Source organism: Pogona vitticeps, chromosome 11 (assembly GCF_051106095.1).
Source record: "Pogona vitticeps strain Pit_001003342236 chromosome 11, PviZW2.1, whole genome shotgun sequence".
Lineage (NCBI taxonomy): Eukaryota > Metazoa > Chordata > Lepidosauria > Squamata > Agamidae > Pogona > Pogona vitticeps.
In genome coordinates, this window is record NC_135793.1 from 7,672,636 (window position 1) to 7,694,787 (window position 22,152).

Consider the following 22,152-nt stretch of genomic DNA (forward strand, 5'->3'; position numbering starts at 1 on the left):
CAACAGTCCAGATGCCCTAAACCTAGCCATTTACTCTGGATCGGAGCCACTTGATTCCTGCTTGCCTCTTTATCAGAGGCAAGTGGCCACTCTGTGTGTGGATGTTTACCTGTCTGCCTCTGTGTGTGTTTCTGTGTGAATGTGAATGCTTCTGTGCATGTACACACATGTGTGAATACTGCACACACACACACGTTGGCTACTGTGCCTTTCAGTCATTCACCTACAATGGGCACCAACCAGCGATGAAACTAATCCTATAGAGGTGGTGGGCACCACCTTTTTTGGCATACAGGAGCTACGCCCAAGCCTTATTAAAAAAAAAATCCGCCGAGACATGTGATGAAGAGAGCGTGCAGCCCTCACCCCCTTCATCATCTCTTGTTGCTCAGACGAAAAGCGAGATTCTGAGCAGGAAAGCCTTTTCTGTATGTGTGTAGGATCTCTCTCTTAAGCAGAACTGTAAACAAAACCGAACACCCAAACAAGCCAACTTTAGCAGACTGAACCCCTTTATAATCATCCTTACATCAGTGGATCAACAGGTTGGGCCTATGATAAAGTACTAGATCTTATTTAGTCATTTTGTAAATATTTGCCTGTTTGGGCTCCCAATGTGCAGTGCTCTCTGACCGGGGCTTCCAGCTCCACCTCCGTACACCTACCATAGTTTTGTATACCAACTAGAGGAATTTAACCAAAAATTCAAAACTTTGCAACAGTTTGGGCATCGTCGCCCCCACTCCGACCCCGACGATCTTTTAATCCAAATGAAAGTGAGAGCCACCATTCATTTAATGTGGGCCTGATGCCCCCCCCCCCAAATGAAATGGTACACCCTGGGAAATTAAAATCTGTTAATTAAGTAGTGCAGACATAATCTCCTTGCAGGATTTCCATGCAAAGATCAGACAACCGCCAAGATATATCTGTCTAGGATCATTAGTAGTGGTGCCAGTTAGAAAATAAATTTACGAATATTAAATTGCTAAGGAAGCTTGAGATGTATTCCATGATTAATCTTTCAAACAGTTAAAGATCTAATTTTTAAAAAAAATTTTTTTACTAAAATTACCAGTCAGATTAAAGTCAGATTTGGGGATTTGTTAGTTACAGTAACAAAGTAACATTTCTCAACAGTAGCAAAGTAACATGTCTCAACATTGATTGTTGTTCAGAATAATGTTGCCATTATATGGCGATTAAAAGAACTCATTTTAAAATCAACAATGAAATTTTGGACAAATTAGGATAACAGGATTATTATTATTATTATTATTATTATTATTATTATTATTATTATTATTATTATTATTATTATTATTATTATTATTATTATTATTATTATTATTATTATTACAGTATTTTGAACCACTTCTTTTTAGCCTGTGAAATGTCTACAGCCTGTTGGTTTATCTTGGGTTGGTCCTTGGCAATGGAATTTCTCGTGCTCTGCATAATTGTTCTGTAAAAACGATCTAAAATGGGTTACAAAAGAACAAAAATCAATCCGTTCAAGATGTCTGTTCCCTAGACTGGCACAAGACATAATTTCCTGTTTGGCGGATGAGAAAATCTCCGTCCAAAAGGCTTTAGGAAGGAAGAAATTGGGTGGAGAACGACAGAGCTGGTTATAATGAAGGAAACCCTTAAGACTGTATGTCTAGATGACTTTTAAAGTGCCTTAGGCATTCAAGAGCCTCCAATTTTTGCCAGTTGGAAGAAATGCACTGATCCGTTGAGCGCAATATGCATGAAATAAGGATTTTATTTGAATAGGGGGAACATTTCTAGAAGATGCTAAGATGCTAACCTCAGGTGGTTGGTGGTGATGTGGGAATCCATATGGAACCTGCAAATTTATCTGATTTATTTTGCTGGCTTTCAGCGTTGCAGTTATCTGATAATTTTGCAGAGTTTCCTGATTGCTAATGTTTTCAGTTCCCCCAGTTTGTTCATGAGTTCCAGATTCTTGAATCTGTATATTGACTTATAGGTTCACTATTTTCAGCACTTTGTTTTATCGCAACTCTTTTTATTAAAAACTGCTCTGAGATTTGAAAAGTTAATCGATCAACTGATAATTATAAAACCTTTAATGGAATTTAAAGTGAAGTTAATAAACTGAAAGAGAAATATGCTTTTAGATAAATTTATAAATAAATTGAAATATATCTAGGAACATCAGGTCTAAATAGTATCTAGATATAGTTTTGGGATTCCAGCTGCTCAGAACAGCTGGGACAATGGTGATGGGAGCAGTAGCTGGACAAGATATGGATAGATGCCAGTTCTGTCTCCACATTTATTCTGGCAATACGATTACAGGACCTAACAACGTCACAAACAAGATCAAGGGTACCTTTACCTGCTCCTCTGCCAATGTTATCTACACTTTCTTTTGCCAACAATGGCCCTCTGCACTTTACATAGGTCAAACAAATCAGTTTCTGCACAAAAGAATTAATGAATACAATGTGGACATTAGGAAGGGCAATACACAGAAACCTGTTTCAAATCATCCTCAATCACTGGGCCTACTGGCTGGGAATAATTAGAGTTGGAGTCCTGCCATTTCCCCATCCTGGATTTAAGGGCACTGTATTTGTTCCAACTTGAGTTTTTTTGTTACAAGTGATACATCCAGTGCTTCACAAGACAAATGCCTCACAAGACAAAAAACTCGCAAGACAAATGGTCTTGTCAACAGGGTTGATGACTCGCAAGACGAATGTTCCTATGGCCGTGCTACGCAAGACGAATGTTTCCCGTTTTTTGTTCCTGCCTCATGTTTGCTGATTTTTAAATGTTTTTCTATGATGTTTAAAAAGTTAAAGTTTTTTGATTGACATTTTTAAAATCATCTGCACAATATGTATGGCTTTAAAGAGCACTTAATAAACCCTTTGTAAACCAAATTTGACTTTGTTCTGACTTTTTTTGCCCATAGGAACGCATTAATTAGATTTCAATGCATTCCTATGGGAAAACGCATTTCGCAAGATGAATTTTTCGCAAGACAACATTAACCGCGGAACGAATTAAATTCGTCTTGCGAGGCATCACTGTACAGTGATTTTCAAATCTCCCAATACACCGTGCATGTTTGCAGATGTCTATATATACCTTCTTCTCCCGTAAGCAATATACACACAACTTTCCCTCTCTTTCAGTTTTGTAAGCTGTCAGCAAGGTTTGACTGCTGGCTGTGCAGGTCTCTTCGTACGGCTGTGAGAGTTACCTATGGGGATGGAGGCCAGTTCTAGATGGGGTGCTGATATCAGTGTGTAGTCTGTGTGTTCCCTGCAGGCTTCAGAGTCTCAGTGTAAGGAGGGAGTCACTCTGATTCAGCAGATGAAGGGGGAAAAAATAGAGATAACATTTCACTGACCCAATAATTTTGGGAGAAACAAAAAAGAAACAGGATTCCTCTCCAACGGTGAGCAACAAGGTCAGTTCTACTACTTTAGGCTGTTTTGAGCTATTTCTAGGATTCCTGACAGTCCTGGAAGGGAAATTTGCTCTTTGAAACCCATTTATACTTTAGGCATGATTATATGTTTGCCTCTCTCCCCTGCACCGGATGAAGGGTTGGAACAGTGGGGCATAGACTCCCCAGTGAACTTGCTTTGCCTCCACCTTCCCATTCACCTGTGGAGGTAAAGAATAAGAGCAAAAGGAAGGTCATATGGTATCCTTCCCATGTTTTAAGCTACAACTCTTGTCAGTGTGACTACAAGAAGCAGAAAAGCAGGAATTACGATGACTTCCTCCCTTTTAAAAATGTTGAAATGTGACACAGCGCTAATGTGATACAGCGCTAAATTTGACAAGGCCAGGGTGTGGGAGGAAAAGAGAGAGAAGCAATTCAAAATTTCTTTGTTGGAAAGGAGAAAGATGCTTACCGGAAGGGAATGTTCTGGTTTACTTGCCACATACCTGAAGAACTCATGATCACTGTCACCTAGGTCAGACTGGGTGTCGCCCCTTCAGCCTGATATAGGCAATCAGACTACAAGCCGAAACAAAGCAACTTGCTAGGAATTGTCACAAAAATGTAGACCCCTTCACTGCCCATTCAAAAACAAATCAGTCTCAAATATTTTGCATCAGGGACGGTTAATTATACTACACTGTTCCTGGGAGTTAAACCTTCTTTCCCAGCTACTGTGACAATTGCAGTTGAGCTCAGAGATATCAGGAAGCAAACTAAGGAGGGGGACACATGATGTCACAGATCCTGCTGCTCAGAAAGTCCAGGGGCTTTAACCCAGGGAGCCCTGGGTCTACCTAACGTTTTGGGTAATTCGTGGTCCACCCACGTTTTGGGTAATTCTGAAAACCTCAGGGTTCCTCCATGGACACCAATTACTTGGTGCACCAAGGAGGGTTACTTGCCTCCTTTTTGTGGATGGTGCAGCTTTTGCAAAGTCAAGATCTAAGCCTGGTGAAAAGGTTTACCTTTGTCATCTGGTGAAGGGTTAGGAAACCTCCTACTGCAAACTGAAGTAGGGAATGTCTTGTCCAGCTTCTGACAACTCATTGCTTGGCATCTTGGTCCTACCCCATATAGCTCTGTGTCAACTTGCTTTGTTGCTGTTACGTGCCATTATAGCACCCTTGACTTATGGTGACCCTATGAATGAGGGATCTCCAAAATATCCTGTCCTTGATAGTCCTGCTCAGCTCTTGCAAATTCAGGCTTGTGGCTTCCTTTAGGGAGCTAATCCATCTCATACTTGGTCTTCCTCTTTTCCTGCTGCCTTCCATCTTTCCCAGTGTTATTGTCTCTCTCTCTAGATGTGGAGCTGGATAAACGCACTGGCAAAGCAGCTACCATGTTCTCTAGACTCACAAAGAGAGTATGGCTTAATAAGAAGCTGACGGCATATACCAAGATTCTGTTCTATAGAGGCTGTGTCCAGAGCACACTCCTGCACTGCAGTGAGTCCTGGATCCTTTGTGCATGGCAGAAGAGGAAGATGAACATGTTCCATATGTGTTGTATCCGACACATTTTTGGTATCACCTGGCAGGACAAAGTTCCAAATAGAGTACAGTAGTCCTAGAACAAACTGGGATTTTTAGGATGTTGACATTTAGTCCAGTTGTGCCCAACTCTAGGGCGCGGTGCTCATCCCCGTCTCCAAGCCATAGAACCAGCGTTTGTCTGAAGACAATCTTCCATGGTCCCGTGGCCAGCGCAACTAGACACGGAACACCGTTACCTTCCCACCGAGGTGGTACCTATTTATCTACTCGCATTTTTACATGCTTTCAAACTGCTAGGTTGGCAGGAACTGGGACAAGCGACAGGAACTCAGTCCATCGCTTGGATTCGGTCTTACGACTGCTGGTCTTCTGACCTTGCAGCACAGAGGCTAATAATCTTATGATTTAAAAAAAGATGACAGATGTTTACAGCATGTATCCATTACTGAAACTGCAATGTCTACATTGGCTTATTAAAGCCATCTTAGGTCCTTTTTAAAGAGAAAGGTGGGGTAAAAGATAGATAGATAGATAGATAGATAGATAGATAGATAGATAGATAGATAGATAGATAGATAGATAGATAGATAGATAGATAGATAGATAGATAGATAGATAGATAGATAGATAGATAGATAGATAGATAGATAGATAGATAGATAGATAGATAGATAATATTTCACATCCATTTACTTAGAAAGGAAACAACCCTGAGCAATTATTTTAACCTGGGTCTTTCAAGTCTTAATAGCCATCCAACGTGATGCAGCTCATAGACTTCCCATCAGTTCTACCTTATTTCTGAAAAAAAAGGGTCTCATGTGTCAGCAGCGTTTTAGGAAAAAACGGGGGGAAAGGGACAGGGCTGGGTTTAAATTGCTTTTGTGACTCATGTGTGGAACAAAAAAAGAAGAAGAAGAAGGCTGGGAAGGGAAGCTTGTTACTCCCCAAAGCCATTCCTAGGAAGTGCCTCCGACATGCCCAGTTCTGCACGAATTTGCAAAGCCAGAAATTCCAGTGCAGCCTGAGCATCTGGGAAGGCGCGATTCCAAGTCGAAGTGAGAAAAGAGGCTGACGTGATGATGGTTTAGAGTATCTGTGTATGCAAGCATTTGCCCTTGCTCATAGGAGTTCTCAGCCTCCAAACCAGTTAACTAGCCTGCTGCTAGTTAACTGCTTGTTTAGGACACGGCACCGTCCACATCGTTGTCACGATGAATCACCTCCTGCAGAGGACACACACTTGCTGAACTGCGGTTGTAACTGTTAGATGTAGGACCTGCAACGAAATGCTGAAATACTGGATTCTAACTCACCCACTCTTGCAATTTTTTTTAATCATCTGCTGATTGCCAGCCAGGATGATGCTCTGACTGAGCATGCCATGGCCTCACTGCGTTGCAGAATTCTGGATAAAATTCTTCTAACTGTACAGTAGAAGTGCAGGGATCCAGAGAGCAGAAAAGCTTCAAGATCTCCAGTATTTTTGTTGTTTAGTTGTTAAGTCGTGTCTGACTCCTCGTGACCCCATGGACCAGACCGCGCCAAGCCCTCCTGCCTTCCCCTGCCTCTCCAGTATAGACCATCCCTTTTATTATTAACTGGCACTTACAGTCTCAGTAATTCACTCTGAGACATTTGTCATAGAAAGAATAAAATGTTTCTTTTACTTACAGTGAACAGATTACAGCAAGCTAACAAACATGACTGCTCTCAACAACAGACTGCAACAGATTGATTGACTGCAAAAGACAAAAAGGAGGGGTAAAGGGCTCAAAAGCAGAGAGGTGGGGCTTGCTTTGAAGTCAGAAACAGGGAAAGAATGATTGGTTATTGCTGCATACATTGACAGTCATCCTAGTCCAGAAAGATTCCTATCTGCCAGACTTGCTAAAGGCACCATGCAAGGATGTAAGAACTCTAACTAGTGATGGGCAAGAATCAGAAAAATTGTGACTTGTTTTGATTCGTCAATCAAGGCTGATGAATCATGAATTTATTATTATTTTTCTGATCGATTGATGAAGAGATTTGTCATTTTTTCTCTCTTTAAAACCCTATAAAACAGCCCCCAAAGTGCCTGGAGACATGATATTTGAGTATTTCCCTATGGATTTGATGTCTCTAGGTGCCTTGGGGGGGGCATGTTATAGCCAAACAAGTCAACGAATCAAGAATTGCTAACAATTTGTTGATTCGTTGGGGGCATTGATTTGTACGAATACGAATTGACAAATTAGTAATTTTTTTATGGATTTGGTGATTTGTTTTTTAATTCGTGCCCATCTCTAACTCCAACATACTGTACTGTCTTGGAGTCCCTTCCCTTCTTCCCCATCCGTTCCTCCTGTACCTCTAGATGTTTTTTATTTTGGCAGAAGTCCCTCTTATCCTTGAGTGATACCATCCTGGCTACGTGAAGAACAGTGCTCAGGTGCGCATGTGCAACCTGGCAAGAAAATGTCAGCATTTCCCCCTCCCGTCCTCTTGTCAGTCGCCATTCCACGCACAACGGAGCCCCTTCAGTCTTCCTCTGGCTTTTCTGTTGCTGTTTTTCCATTTCCTCTTGGTGTTGGAAGGATTGAAGTGCATATGTGGGTTTAGTACGCCCGTTTATATTTGAACTTGGGATTTTTCTGTCAGTTCCAATGGATGACTCTTTATAAATAGTTCTTTTGTTAGGATGAGGAAGTGACCTGTCCTGACAATCAAGTGGTTCATGCTGCTCTCTCTCTCTCTCTCTCTCTCTCTCTCTCTCTTTTTACATCTGTGTCTCTTCTGCTAGGCACCCTTTTTGGCCATTTCATTCCTCTTCCCATCCCATCACATGTTTGGTTTCCTCCTTGTTTTCCCTGTGCATGTGCAGTTCTCACTGGGCATTTTTTACGGGGATTCACCCCCCCCCCAATGATTTGGTCTGTTTGTTCATTTTTGTTTCTGCAGGGGGGGGAAAGATGCAGAACTTAAGGTTCTCCGGCCCTGCTGGCACTTCCCTCTGAAGTCTGGGTAGATGTTGCTTGGGCTGTACAAGAGACAAGTCACCTTGAAGGCCTGATTACAAGTTCTGCACCCCCCCCCCAGAATCCCCAAACCAAGGATTCTGAAGTTCAGTCCACCACTCAAATAGCGGGGGGTCTCATGCTCTTCAATGGGCATATCCCTCCCAGTTCTCATCAGAGACAGGAATGTGCATGTTGGAAATAGAAGAAGAAACTTTAGAGGGACAGTGAAGGAAAGGAGACCCTTCATGAACCAGATGAGGTCAGATCATTGGCTCTCAAAAGTGTATCCAAGTTTGGAAAATGGAGCCAGTTTACCAGAGATGAACGAACTTGACATAACATGATCTGATAAATGAAGACTTTACCAGGGTCTTTCATACAGGAGGAGATCATCCTTTGGATAAGCTGGATATAAAGTGCTGGATAGCTCAGTGGTTTAGACCTCTAGCTGCGAAGCTAGAGGTTGGGTGTTCGATTCCCCTGTTATGCCTAATTGACAGGGTCTGGACTTGATGATCCGTAGGGTCCCTTCTAAGTTTGTCGTTCTAAGAGGATGATGATAATCGTTAGAAATGTGATGCTGGAGCAGAGCTTTCTCGATACCCTGGACTGTAAGAAAGAAGGACAGAAAGATGATAAAAGTTTTGCCTTCTGGGGTGTGTGTGTGTGTTAATATTCCCGCCTCAGGTGGTGATCTATTTCTGCCCTGCTTTGTTCAACTGCAAGATCTACTCCTGTCGACCTTTCGTACGGCATTTTTCCACGACGATGCATGCATCTGGAGACAGGTGTCATTTGATGATATTTCCTTATGAGTGCTATTTTGCTGGTTTGTCTACACCTGGCCGCACCCTGTGGACAGGTAAAACGAGAAAGGGAGGGAGGGACAGAGTGAAGCAGGCAGGGGTGGGATGATGAAGGTCCACTGAAGGGCAACCTGTGTCGGGAGTGAGAGGCCAAGAAGCCATTCTGGATGTCGGTGGTCAGGCAGCACCAGGATGGCCCAGCACATCCCGGTTCATCCCTCCACAAATACCATCCTCCTTTATGGAAGCAAACACTGCATGATCGATTCAAACCTGCAACAGAAAAGTCCAGAATGATCCAGAACAACCCTAGAAGGCCTGGAGGCCACACCACGGTGTGGATGACACCTCATGAGTCAGGAGGAAAAGCTGCCCGACACATGGGACCAAATTAAGACAAGCTATGGGATGTTCAAAGGGTCCTGTAGCTTTACCTGCAGGATTCTGTTGCGACAAATGTGAAACTGAGGAGTTTTTAAAGGAAGCCTTTAGAACAGGGGTCATCAACCCCCGGTCTGTGGCCTGGTGACGGTCCGTGGGCTTGCCAGAACTGGGCTGCGGATATGGATCTTCAACCCCCTTGCATGCACGTGGGGCGTGTGTGTCACGCTCATGCGAGGGGCATTTCGCATCCACAGTGGGTGTGTCACACTCATGCAGGGGGCATGTCACGCTTGTGCAGGGGGGTGTCGCACTTGTGGCGGGCATGTCACGCTCATACAGGGGCATGCCGCACCTGTGGGGGGGCGTGTTGTGCTCGCGCATGGAGCTGACTCCCCCCAGCTGGTCCATGGCCCCAAAAGGTTGGGGACCACTGCTTTAGAGGATTTTGTAAATTGCAGCTTCCATGGGCTCACAGTTAACATGATATTGGAAACAGAGTTCCTTGAAGCAGTGAAAGACATCTATTTACGAAAACACATACTTTCACACAGCTTCATAGCTCAGGGTGTGACTGCAGGGTGTGGTGTGGACTGGTGTAGTCTAAATAGGATTGCTTGAGGGAGGGAGGGTGTGTGGGGACATCAGTATGCTATTTGGCACGAGCCACATATCCAAATGGCGTATCTCGTCCCCTTTGGCAACTTCATGGTTTCCAGTTCAGCCATATCTAACTACACACACAGATTCCTATGGGGACTGATCAAGAGCTGTGGGCAAATGATTTATATATATATAAGTTTTGCAATGAGCTAGTTAATAGCTGAGTTGGGGTTTATGGTCTGGTCATCAGTGAAACCTTTGTTTCTGTTACTAATCAGAATTTAGCTGGGAAATCAAGAACAGTCCAGTTCTGTCAGTCTTTATTTCTTTCCATCTTTCCATCTATTTATCTAACTCTCATGTGGTTGGACAGATCAGTGAGTTAAGTATCTGGCTGCAGAGCCAGAAGTTGGGAGTTCAGTTCCCCACTTGTGTCTCCTGGGAGAAAGGCCAGCCTGTGTAGCTTTGGGCCAGCTGCACAGTCCCAGGGCGTTCCCCCAGAAGAAAGGATTGGGCATCCACTTCTGTGGATTCTGTACCTAGAAAACTCTGGAAAGGTTCACTATAAGTCGGAATCAATTTAATGGCATGCAGTTATTATTGTATGTAACAGAAGAAGGGAATGATAAGCTACTTTTGAGTATTCCCTACCCTGAAAAGGGTTGCCATAAGTTAGAAATCTCATGAAATCACACCATTCCTCATCATTTCTGTCTCCTGTTTTGCTACCACGATATTTCTCAAAGCACTGCAGAATGAGAAAGCATCTGTTAAAAGCAAATTATCACCCGAAACAATTGCAACCGAAACCATCAACAGTAAAGTCAAGGGGAAAAAAAAGAATCAAGGGAGCTATAGTCTCCAAGAGTAACTTTTCCAATATTTTAATTCCTTTCTTTCCAGTTACATCTACTAGAACAAAAATCTTGGAACCGAGACACAAGATAACAAGCGGTAACCATGTTATCCCTCAGTGCTGCAAAAGGTAAGCGGGGATTTCCTGAATACTCCACACCTAACCCAAACAAGGGAAGAGAAGGAGAAAGAAGGAGCGTGGGGTGCTTTGAACACGCCCTCGGAAGGGAAGTGGAGATACTTAGCATGGATCACCAAGGACACGCAGTCTACACGGAAAAAAGCAAGTGTGCCATTTGGAAAGCTAATGAGATTTCAGCTGCCATGTTGGGTAGCAAGACTTGACACAAAGGTGGGGCAACGAAACAGAAGATGGGAGGTGGTTTAGATCCTTGTAGGGCAGTGGTTCCTAACTTTGTTCTTCAACTACAACTCCCTGAAAACCTGACCAGCCTAGTTAATGGTGAAGGCTGCTGGGAGTTGCAGTTCAAGAACACCCAGGTTACCCATAGTTAGGAACCAGTGCTATAGATGAAGTCCGACATATGGCGGAGGCTTAAGTTGTCTTTGTCATATTGGTTTTCTTTGTAAGGAAATAGAGGGGGGGCTGGGGAATCACATTAATCATGAGCAAATAAGGCATCTGGCTGTGGAATTTGATTCCCCCCACTGTGCTCCCTGAGGTGGGTGGAGCCAGCCTGGGTAGCCTTGGGCCAGTGGCACAGTCCCACAGCATCCCTAGAGGAAGGGAAGGGTAAAGCACTTCTAAGTAGTCTCCATCTAGAAAACCAGGACAAGGTCCAGTTCTAGCACCGCTTAAAAAAAACAACTATGATGCCCTCCTGCATCGTGAAGTGAGGCATCCAACCATATTTTAAATAAATGAATAAAATAAATCATTTTAATCATTTTCCTTTCACTGAGAGTACCATTTCCCCTTAAATAACCTGAAAATAAGCCCTAGTGTGATTTTTCAGGATGCTCGTCATAGAAGCCCTACCCCAAAAATAAGTCCCAGTGAAGGGAAACCCCGCCATCCACCCTTGTGCAGCAACCAGAAGAAGAGGAGAGGACTGTATTTGAATCAATGTAGATGGCTGCACATGAAAAAAAAAACGCATCCCCTGAAAATAAGCCCTAATGCGTTTTTTGGCGCAAAAATTAATATAAGACCCTGTCTGATTTTTGGGGAAACACGGTATGTGGCAGTGGTGGGATTAGCCTTCTAGATCCCCTCTCGGGGTCTAAACCCCTCAGTGTTACACATGGGTCAATATAATGGGTTCATAACAGAGCTGTGACTTTGACTCAGGCATTCCGAGTCCTCTTTCTGCACCTTCTGACCCGTCATATTTGTTGTCCCTTCATTAGATGGCGTCATCTTACCTAGCGAGGAAGATCGGAAAAGGATCCTCACCCAGATGAAAGTGCGAACGACACTGAAAGGGGACAACAGCTGGATCCAGCAGAAGAGGTCTGACTCGGAGGAGGAACAGAATCACGGCATGCTGTGAGTACAGAGATCTCTCTTTGTGGGTTTCCTTCCTTTGAAGGTCCAGTGGCGGATAACCTCTGGGTCACAAGTCTCTCTGTACTCAAGCGAAGGGGACCCTTAGGTAGCAGATAGGCGGCTCATGATCAAAGCAGGGCCCCATAGCCTCACCTCAGAATTTCAGGGGGAGTCCATCCAGACCCTGATTCTTCCAACAGGGCCATGACTGAAGCTTTACAAGTTTGGTACAGAAGTTGACACAACTTTTAGTCTACTCGAATAGTTATTGGCCTGGTTGCTTAGCATAATCAATTGCACTAGAGTAGGTCCATGAAACCAACAGGGATTTAGAAAGTCGACTCCTCTCTAAGTTCCATTCATCCAAATGGGCCCATTCTAAGGGTCATTTGTTATGACCAAAGTCACAGAGATGGTGCATTTGAATCAGTGGAACCTATGGTGGAACTGACTCACCAAATCCCCATTGATTCAGTGGGCCTCCTCTAGTATGACATATGACACTAAGCAACAGGATCTCTTGAGATCCTGTTGTTTAGTGTCGTATGAGAATTACAAATGCTTTCAAGTAAACGTTAGCTGAGCATCTAGTATCTTCTTGCTTTCCAAAGCCCCTTTGATGCTCTTTCATAAGAAAACAAAGAGACTTACAGTGGTGCCTTGCTTAACGGCGATAATCCTTTCCAGGAAAATCGCTGTTAAGCGAAAATGTCATAAAGCAAGAATAAAAAGCCCATTGAAACGCATTGAAAACCGTTCAATACATTCCAATGGGCTAAAAATTCACTGTCCAGCGAAGATCTTCCAAACAGAGGCCATTTTTCGGTGCCTGTATAGCGAGGAATCCGTCCTTAAGCACAGCGGGGAGCCGTTTCAAGCACCCGGTGGCCATTTTGAAAACCCGACAGTCAGCTGTAAAGATCGTCGCAATGCGAAGAATCGGTTCCCGAAGCAGGGAACCGATCATCGCAAAGCGAAATTCCCCCATTTAGATCATCATTTTGCGATCGCTTTTGCGATCTCAAAAATGTCGTCGTGAAGCGGATTCGTCGTAATGCGGGGTAATCATAAAGCGGGGCACGACTGTATTTATTTGTGTGTTTACTGATCAGAACCCAGCTGGAACTCCCAATTAAAGCAGATTTCTTGAAGGTCTAAGATTTACATATGTGTAGACTCAGCATTTCAATGGATCTGCTCTAGTTGGGATTGCCAACTGGATTTAGGCCTTAATGTTTGTTTCTACAAAACTGAACTTTCTCATCAACAGTGTATTTGCTCTTCAACGCAATCATATGCTCTTTTTGCTCTTCCCTTCCACCATGTCCCTTTGTTTTAGACATTCACCGCAAAGGACCAGGGCTACTGCTGAGAGATCTCCAGTCTCACAAAGAACGTTGTCACCTAATCACAGGTGCCTATGAGGAAATGTTGCTGGGTCAAACTGGAATGTTTAGTCCATTTTTAGAAAACCTGCTCCCTCTGGTGGTGAAAAGACATATTTTATTATAACAACTTATTTTTTTCTTCACTTCGGTACTTTGAATTTAGTGTGCTTTGCTTTTTGATTGGACATTGAAAAGGTAAACACAAGCTTAATTTGTGTGTTTCATGACTGAAACAGGTATCTCCAAAGAAAGAAATCCTCTTCTGGAATGGAAAATAAGTTAATCCTAGGGCATGCACATTCGATCCTGACACACATCTTGCTTCCCGTGGAACCTGATGGGATAAAAGCCATTGGGGATTTTGGTTGTGTATAGTGGGGCTTTCAGGTCTATATCTGGCATACTGGAGAGAAGTCGAGAACAAAATTGATGTAGAGTCTGTGCAGGGTTTTCTAGAAGATTTCTAGGAGCACAAGGCAGAAACTATCAGGTTCTGCTTCGTCCTCTTTTCCTTCTGTTCCACATTATTTATTTATTTATTTATTTATTTATTTATTTATTTATTTATTTATTTATTTATTTATTTATTTATTTATTTATTTATTTATTTATTTATTTGCCGCCCATCTAGACATAGTCTATTCCGGGCGGCTCACAACATGTATGATAAAAACAATTTAAAATATACAGAGTTTTACATAGATAAAAACAAAGCAATATAATATATAAATTCTAAGTTTATAGTTTTAACAATTAATTTAATGACCACCTTTCCTCCTCCATGAGGAAAGAAGCCTGCGTACAGAGACCAAAAGTAGAAAAAGGCACTTTTGTGGACTACAGCTTCTAAAATTGCCCATCTAATGTGGCCCGTTGGGAGATTCTCAGAGTCGTAGTCCCAAAGTAACTTTTCCAACATGGAGAGAAACCCTATCTCCAGATGGGAATATTTGCCAATGGGATAGTAAAGCTAGAGAAAACAGATGCTCTCAGATAAGGCACAGCTCAGCCTTCTGTAACCTGTGCCCTCCAGATGTTTTGGACCTTAATTTTTATCCACTTCAGCGGAGATGACTAATGGGGAAGCACTATGGGAGTTGTGGTCTCTAAAACATCTGTGGCTAGCATAGCTTGATGACAAACAGAGAGAGAGAGATCAAAGCATGTGGGGCCCTTCAAGATCCAGAATAGGTACGTATGACTCCAGACCTCTGGATGTTTGGGACTTCAACTCCAAGGATCCATAACCATTTACCATGTTGCCTCGGCAATCTGGGAAATGAAATCTAAAACATCTGGAAGACCAACATTTCAGAACCACTGGTCTCGATCTAGATCGTTTGCCTTAGCCCAGTGTGTTAACACTCTATGAACTGGCCATGTTTTCTTCTGCTGCTGTGATGCTGAACTTTGATTGACTCTTTCTCCTGTCCTGCCAGAACGATCTCTACAGAGCAGTCCTCCCAAGGGGAACCACAGTCTCCTCCAGCACTGAAAAGTCCTTCCAAAAAGTTAGTGTCTCTCTTTTACTGAAAAAATAACACAGCACTTGATTTGAACAGCAACACCACAGGCTTTCTCTGACCCCTAGCATTATGTGTTGCAATGTGTGAATTTCTCTTTGCATTATGGACTTAGACAGTGATTCTCTGTAGAATGTCCAAGGGTAAATTAAAGCTTTATGGTGGTAAGCATAACACCTAAACGTGAAAATTATATATTCCAGATAACATATTTATTGCAAAATGTGACTCAGCAAGACCTTTATGACTGAGTAATCATGCTTGCAGGCAAAGCTTTCCTCCTGATAGCAAATTGCAAAACAGAGCTACCCAATTTGCAAATTAAGGTTGGTATGAAAAGCATCTCCTCTACAATCAGCCATATGGATCATTTGTAGTGTTTAGTATGGTCCTAACTGTGGAGATGACAAGCCCATCTCAAAGAGGAGCTTTACAAACATAGCAGTTCTTCTCTTGCTCTGTTTTTTCTTTTCTTTGCTTCTAGTGGAGATCGAAACTTCTACAACGGTTGTGCGAATATAGGCATGTCAGCATTTTGGACTCTCTTTTGAGGGTTGGCTGTGCACAACGAGTGCCTTCCTTTTTGAATTGATGTCAGTATTGCAGACTTCAATAACCAAGAAAGCACTACGTATTCAATCGCCTATGTGGTTATTTCTTTTTGGGAAATAACGTATCTCTGCTCTCCATCTAGGTCTCCCACCCCCACAGCACCTTCTGGATATCTCATCAGGTGAGTAAAGAAAGGCCAGACAGTCAAGTAAGAGACAGACTGTTCCTCAAATCCTGTCCTATTCCAGATTTTCAGCCAATGGGGGTGCTGTTGCTCAAGGTAGTCGAGAACAGTGCTTGGAACTATAGCTCCCAACTTCGGGACTTTAGCTCCCAACCAATCAGATGGCAAGGCAATGGTCATGTGGGCTGGTGGATTCTGGGAGTTGTAATCCCATTCCACACTGCAATTTTTGGTTGCAGTTCCCATTGATTGAATTCTACCATTCCATAAAATGTGATCCATAAAATGTCCTTCCTCCTTCCTCTTAGGGGAGTTTTTATGAAGACCGTTGATAAGACTTCTCCTTCAAACACAATGTCCAACGGATCACCGAAAAGGTTTGTCTGATTGTTCCTTTAGACCTGGAAAGGGTATGTGACTTTGCTTTTGCCATGAGATATTTACAAATCTAAAACACCATCCCATGATCACCAAAAATATGCAGTCTAAAAATGGGAAATAATTGCACAACGTCAGAATATTGGCTGAAATCTGTTGCTTAGTGTTGGAAATCATACTAGAGTAGGCCCATTGAATCAGTGCGGGGTTTGATGAACCAACTCCTCTACAAATTCCATTGATTCAAAGAGACCTACTCCAACACCGTTAGTTTGGTGTCCGACCTTATTTCAGTACAACTAGAGTAGGAACTTTTGAATCAACGGAACTTAAAAAAACAACAACAGGTGGCTCATTCAATTCCCCACTGATTCAATGGGCCTCTCCTTGTGCCATTTACTACACTAAGCAACAGAATGTCAGCCATTGCCTTGTATTGACTGAGAAAGCCACAAACATGTTTTTCAATAAATGAAGACGGAATATTTGGAAGACATGGACGGGAAGAGGCTGAAATGTTCTTGGCACAGTCCAAAATGCAGCCCTCCCATGCTTTAGACAACAGAAGCTCAGCCTTCCTCATTCTGATCCCATTCATCATCACTTCAAGCCCTTGATTATCTTTAATTGCATTCTGTTTTCAGTGCCAAGAGTGCAAGCCTACCCCGCTTTTCTCAAGGCTACAAGATGACCACCGATGAGTACAAGAAACTGTGAGTATAGCATTGAGGCCCTCAAGTCTTTGGCTCAGTCTCCATCAAGGGCCCAAATGGTGGCCTTCCCCCTTACACTTGGTGGGATCCAGCCCCCATCTTCCCAAATGGAAAGGATGTCGTATTTCAAGGGCTGGTGCCATCTTTGCTGTCCTTCCACAAGCAGAAGAAGACCTTTCGCTTCGGGCAGGCTATCCTTTCAATGACTGGTTGGCCAACTGGCTGTTAATAACAAGAACAGCAACAAAATTTATCAAATCAGATTTTTTTATTGTGACCCACAGATCAGACCAATCAAAATTTATCCTTTCTTGCCTGTCTTTCAGAGCTCCTTATAACATCAAGCGGGAGCTATCAGATCCAGGAGAGGTGGAGCACTACGTTTCCCCAGATGAACAAAAAAAGAGGTATTTCATCATGGCTAACCCAGTTCGGCACATCTGAGTACGGGCACTGGTCCTGTTCATTAGTTTCCAGACTTTGTTGGTTTGTTAGATTTCTATCCTATTTTTCTTCCAAAGAGCTCAAGATGGCATAAGATGGAGTTCTTTCTCCCCTCTTCACTCTTTGGTCCCATGTCACCCTCATGGAATACAAGGCACATTCACTCACATCCAAGCTGGAGAGCTAACCTTGCTCCCTTTATGGACTTCCCACTCATTCTGGCTTGCGGCTTCCAAATCTTGTTGCAGAGTTTTGAATTGCTGGTTAAAATCCACCCTCTCCTCTTTTTTTTGGCTATGCAGTGACAGAGTTGCAGTACACGAAGTGTGCCAGGTGACACTAACAAGTAGAGTTTCCCAGACTTATGAAGTTACCATGGCAAGGAAACAGTATTGATAGCAGAAATAATTGCATTGAATCAAGTTATTTGCAGGACATATATACATACACATACAGCTTTGTCCTTATTTCCAGTCCAGTGGTCTAACACAGCAATTCCAATAGAGTTCAGGCATAAATCAGATCAGAGTCCATATAAATCAAATTCAGCAATCAGAGTCCATATAATTCAGTCCAGCAGTCAGAATCCTTCTCCAAGATTCCTCTACGATACAGCACTTTTCACCAGGACACCACAGAGTATGTGTGCTGGGTCTGCTTGCTTTATCCCAGGGTTAGCCAATCCTAGGTTTTCTTTCTCAGCTGATACGAGTCATGTATTACCCCAGCAGCATAAATTCTTACTTGGCTTACTATTCTTAGTGTGGATCCTTACAATTACTTACAGTGTTTTTGCTCTTTTTACAGTTGCTTAGCACAAAACTGTATTAACAATTCTTCCAGGTTTATGTCAAACCTGTCATGCAGTAGAAGAACTGAGACTCACAGAGAAAAATAGTTTCAAATCCCCAGATAGTCCACCCCTTTCTCATTCCCTGGCACTTAAAGTCCCAGTAACTCACTCTGAGACATTAGTAGGAGAATGAATAAAAATGTTGAGTTACTTACGGTTTTGAACAAATCAACAGCAAAACAAGCTACTGCCTTCAGCAGACTAATGAGAGGGAAAGAAACACTCAGCAGAGATGAGGGGCTCTCTTTGAGTTCGGAGGCAAGAAGCAATGATTGGTTAGTGCTGGATAGATTGAGAGTCACTCCAGCACAGACAAGTCCCTCCCATTCATTCAAGCCAGAGGCAGCATGCGAGGTTGTAAAATCCCTTGCCTTTGTGGCACCTCTGAGTCGGGTGTACCTGTTAGTCTCTGTCTAGTAGCAAATATGGCAGCTTTAGTACATTGTGACTTTTCCAAGTTCTGGACTGCCATCTAGGTGAGAATGGACCATGGTCTGTGTATAATCCTTGACTGCCCCTACAGGTCTAGGAACTGGCATTCTTAGAGGCAGAAGGCCCAGCTTCCATCTTGCCATTTATCCTCTCTGTTCTTTCTAGGACCGAAGCAGCGAGTAGCCTCCTCAGGCGAACTGCCAGCAGAGAACGTTCCTATGTGCTTTCGGCTGCAAAGAAAAGCAACGGGTGAATTTGGAGGGAAGGGAGATTAATAAGGGGGGGCAAGAACACTTGTTTCGTGGTGCTGAGAAGGCCCATTGTAAAACCAGCCAGTACCAGCATTCCGCCGGGTCCAGTAGTACAGCTTGGCGAGTGGGTGCCTGGCTGTGGAGCCGGAGGTTGAGAGTTCATCGACCCACTCTCTGTCCTAGGAGAAGAGCCAGCCTGTGTAACCTTGGGCACGTTGCACAGCCCCAAAGCATCCCCAAATGAGGGAACTTGAGTACTGCATATACTTCTTATACTCTATACCTAGAAAATCTAGAAAGAGTTACCGTGATTTATTGGATAAATTATTGGATTCATGTCCTACTATAGGGTGGTCAAATGTCCTATTGCATTGTCCTCCCAAATCCAGGCATACTTACATTACATAATAGCAGCAAAGAAGAGTTCACTCTTAACATCGGCTATATGAAAAATGAGGAGGGAAAAATATAATTCAATGTTTTGTGGCAATGAGGGAGCAGGGAATGGGTGTTTTGGATCCAGGCTGACAATTATATTCCTCTCTTCGACTTGCAGTCACAGTTTGGTGCATAAACGTCTTCTGGAAATATTAATTTTGTCACGTTTGTGGAATTTTTTGTGTGTGTCTTCTGTAGGATGGCCTCACAAGAAGCACTACCTTTTGTAGCCAAGAGGTGAGTAAGGAGCCCCAGAAATCCCAGTAACTCCGAAATCAATGCTTATAAATGGTTTTTGTTTATGTTGATGCCAGCTCTGAGAATCCCTTCCTCCCGTCCGTCCGTCCGTCCGTCCGTCCGTCCGTCCGTCTCTCTCTCTCTCTCTCTCTCTCTCTCTCTCTCTCTCTATCTATCTATCTATCTATCTATCTATCTATCTATCTATCTATCTATCTATCTATCTATCAAGGGAAGCTGACTATTAAGCCAAATTGAAACCAGATTCAAAAATACACTAGTTTAAACTTACAATGAAAACATGCCGTTATTTCTTTGTAACATAGCTTAAAATTATAATTTTGCCAGGACAATAAGGATAATGCTTTCTTAACATTTATGAACTGCTGGACAGCTCAGGGGCTGACTTAAGGACCCATGGGCTCCGTTCCAGCACTGCAATTCTAAGATATTATTATTATTAAGAAACACCAGGCATAGTCAATCAGAATTATAAAAACATTGACTGGTATTATGTAACAGATACAAGTTTTAACCAAATATCTAAGTATCTGTCAAATATTGACACAGTATATATGCTTTTCCCATATTGCTGGTTTTTGTAGCTCTGATAACGCTATTTCTGGAATCTGCAACTCCTTATAATACTGTGTGAAATTTCTTGGTGTTGTTCCCAAAGCCCCAATGATGATGGGGACCTCTGAGGTATTCTTATTATTTGTAAACAATGCCACAGTAGAAGGAGACGAGTCAAGAACTTGTATTTCAGAACTTTTTCTGAGAGCAAAAACAATGACTTCAGTTTCTGGAAGAACCCTAATACAGTGGTCCCCAACCTTGGGCCTCCAGATGTTATTGGACTTCAACTCCCAGAAATCCTGGCCAGCAGAGGTGGTGGTGGTGAAGGCTTCTGGGAGTTGTAGTCCAAGAACATCTGGAGGCCCAAGGTTGGAGACCACTGCCCTAATAGACTCTCCTTACCATGGCAAGCAAATGAAATCAAGGGCCGGCTCTACCATTGGGTAGAGTGAGACAGTTAACTTAGCCAGCAAATCGTCATTCCATTGACTATGATTGTTATTGTTGCTGCCCTGAATGAGATTGTGGGACTTCCTTCCTTCAAGTGTCAAAATAATTTGGTCAGCCCTGAGAGAGGAAGCAGTTGCCTTTCACTGTTCTCCCTCAGACATTAAAATAAGTAGATCTGGCCCTCATAAAGTGATCATGAGGCTGAGAACATTCTTGTCTGTTTAACCTTAGTATAGGGAATATCTGTTCTGGCCATTTGTTTTGATTTCTTTAACGGGAGTCTTCTTTAAGCTAGTGCTTCATATGATACTTCTTCTTTCTAAGATGATTGCATTTCCATCTGAAGTCTGTGCATCCCCGTTCAAAAGCTTGGATATATTAGTGTGTGTGTGTGTGTGTGTGTGTGTGTGTGTGTGTGTGTGTGTGTGAGAGAGAGAGAGATCATATGTATTAGGACCATATGTATGTATGTATGTATGTATGTATGTATGTATGTATGTATGTATGTATGTATGTATGTATGTATGTGTGCACGTGTGTGTATACACACATATATATACATATAAAGTACATACATACATATACATACATATACACACACATACACACAGACACACACACACACATATATACACACACACATACATATACATATACAGTACATATATATACACACATATACACATATACAGTACATATGTGTGTGTGTGATATGTATGTATGTATGTATGTATGTATATATGTATATATGTATATATGTATATATACACAGACAGACAGACAGACAGACAGACAGACACATATATATACAGACATATATATACACACATATACACATATACAGTACATGTGTGTGTGTGTGATATATATGATTCTCTCTCTCTCTCTCTCTCTCTCTCACGCACACACACACACACACACACACACACACACACACTTTGCAAGCAGTCTGAGATAACGACCGCATAATTCATTGGAACTTACTCCTGAGTAACTTCAGAGCTTGGAACGTATATTTTCACGGCATCTCCAGAATCTCCCAGGCTGAGAGGTTTTGGGAATGATAGCCTGGAAAAGTAATTTGGTCAAGTTTTGCTGCCACCTCCAACAGTTGTGCATCATTCTGATGAACTGGGTTTTATTTTATATATTCCTGTGCCTTGAGGTATGTTCATTCACCTGTGCTGTTATCAGCTTGTCGTGATGGACGTAGGGTTGGGCCCACGGTGAGGCAGAACATGGCAGTTACCTCAGGCAGCTGATTCCGAGAACCAGAAAAGATCAAATGAAGAAAAATAGGAGATCTGAGCGAAAAGAAGGACTTGTCATTGACATGTGGCTTTTTTCCTCATCCTTAAAAGGATTGTTGAAGAGGACGACATGGGTCCACGTTCTAGAAGTCAGACGGTGCCTGCCTCCGCATGGTTCCATAGTCGTGGGAAGAGGTTTGTTTGTTTGTTTCAAGTATCTTTTATCTGTTTTTCAGGACACCCAGGTTTCACAAGGATGACTTAAAAATAACAAAAATATGAAATGCAACCAAACAGCTCGGTCCTTTCATCTTAGGAACTTGCATGGAAG

The 22,152-nt window shown here is 42.6% G+C and overlaps 1 protein-coding gene across 2 annotated transcripts in view; it reads left to right on the plus strand.

Moving 5' to 3' along the window:
* ZNF185 (zinc finger protein 185 with LIM domain) overlaps nucleotides 1-22,152 on the plus strand; it is a 55,926-nt gene that overhangs the window by 6,778 nt on the left and 26,996 nt on the right. For both annotated transcript variants that reach the window (XM_072981082.2, XM_072981083.2), the window contains exons 2-12: nucleotides 10,688-10,769; nucleotides 12,011-12,149; nucleotides 13,489-13,563; nucleotides 14,977-15,048; nucleotides 15,755-15,793; nucleotides 16,105-16,173; nucleotides 16,819-16,887; nucleotides 17,214-17,294; nucleotides 18,782-18,865; nucleotides 19,504-19,542; nucleotides 21,933-22,016. In XM_072981082.2, coding sequence (XP_072837183.2) covers nucleotides 10,745-10,769; nucleotides 12,011-12,149; nucleotides 13,489-13,563; nucleotides 14,977-15,048; nucleotides 15,755-15,793; nucleotides 16,105-16,173; nucleotides 16,819-16,887; nucleotides 17,214-17,294; nucleotides 18,782-18,865; nucleotides 19,504-19,542; nucleotides 21,933-22,016 — 776 coding nt within the window. In that variant the 5' untranslated portion in view covers nucleotides 10,688-10,744. The remainder of the gene's footprint in view (nucleotides 1-10,687; nucleotides 10,770-12,010; nucleotides 12,150-13,488; nucleotides 13,564-14,976; nucleotides 15,049-15,754; nucleotides 15,794-16,104; nucleotides 16,174-16,818; nucleotides 16,888-17,213; nucleotides 17,295-18,781; nucleotides 18,866-19,503; nucleotides 19,543-21,932; nucleotides 22,017-22,152) is intronic.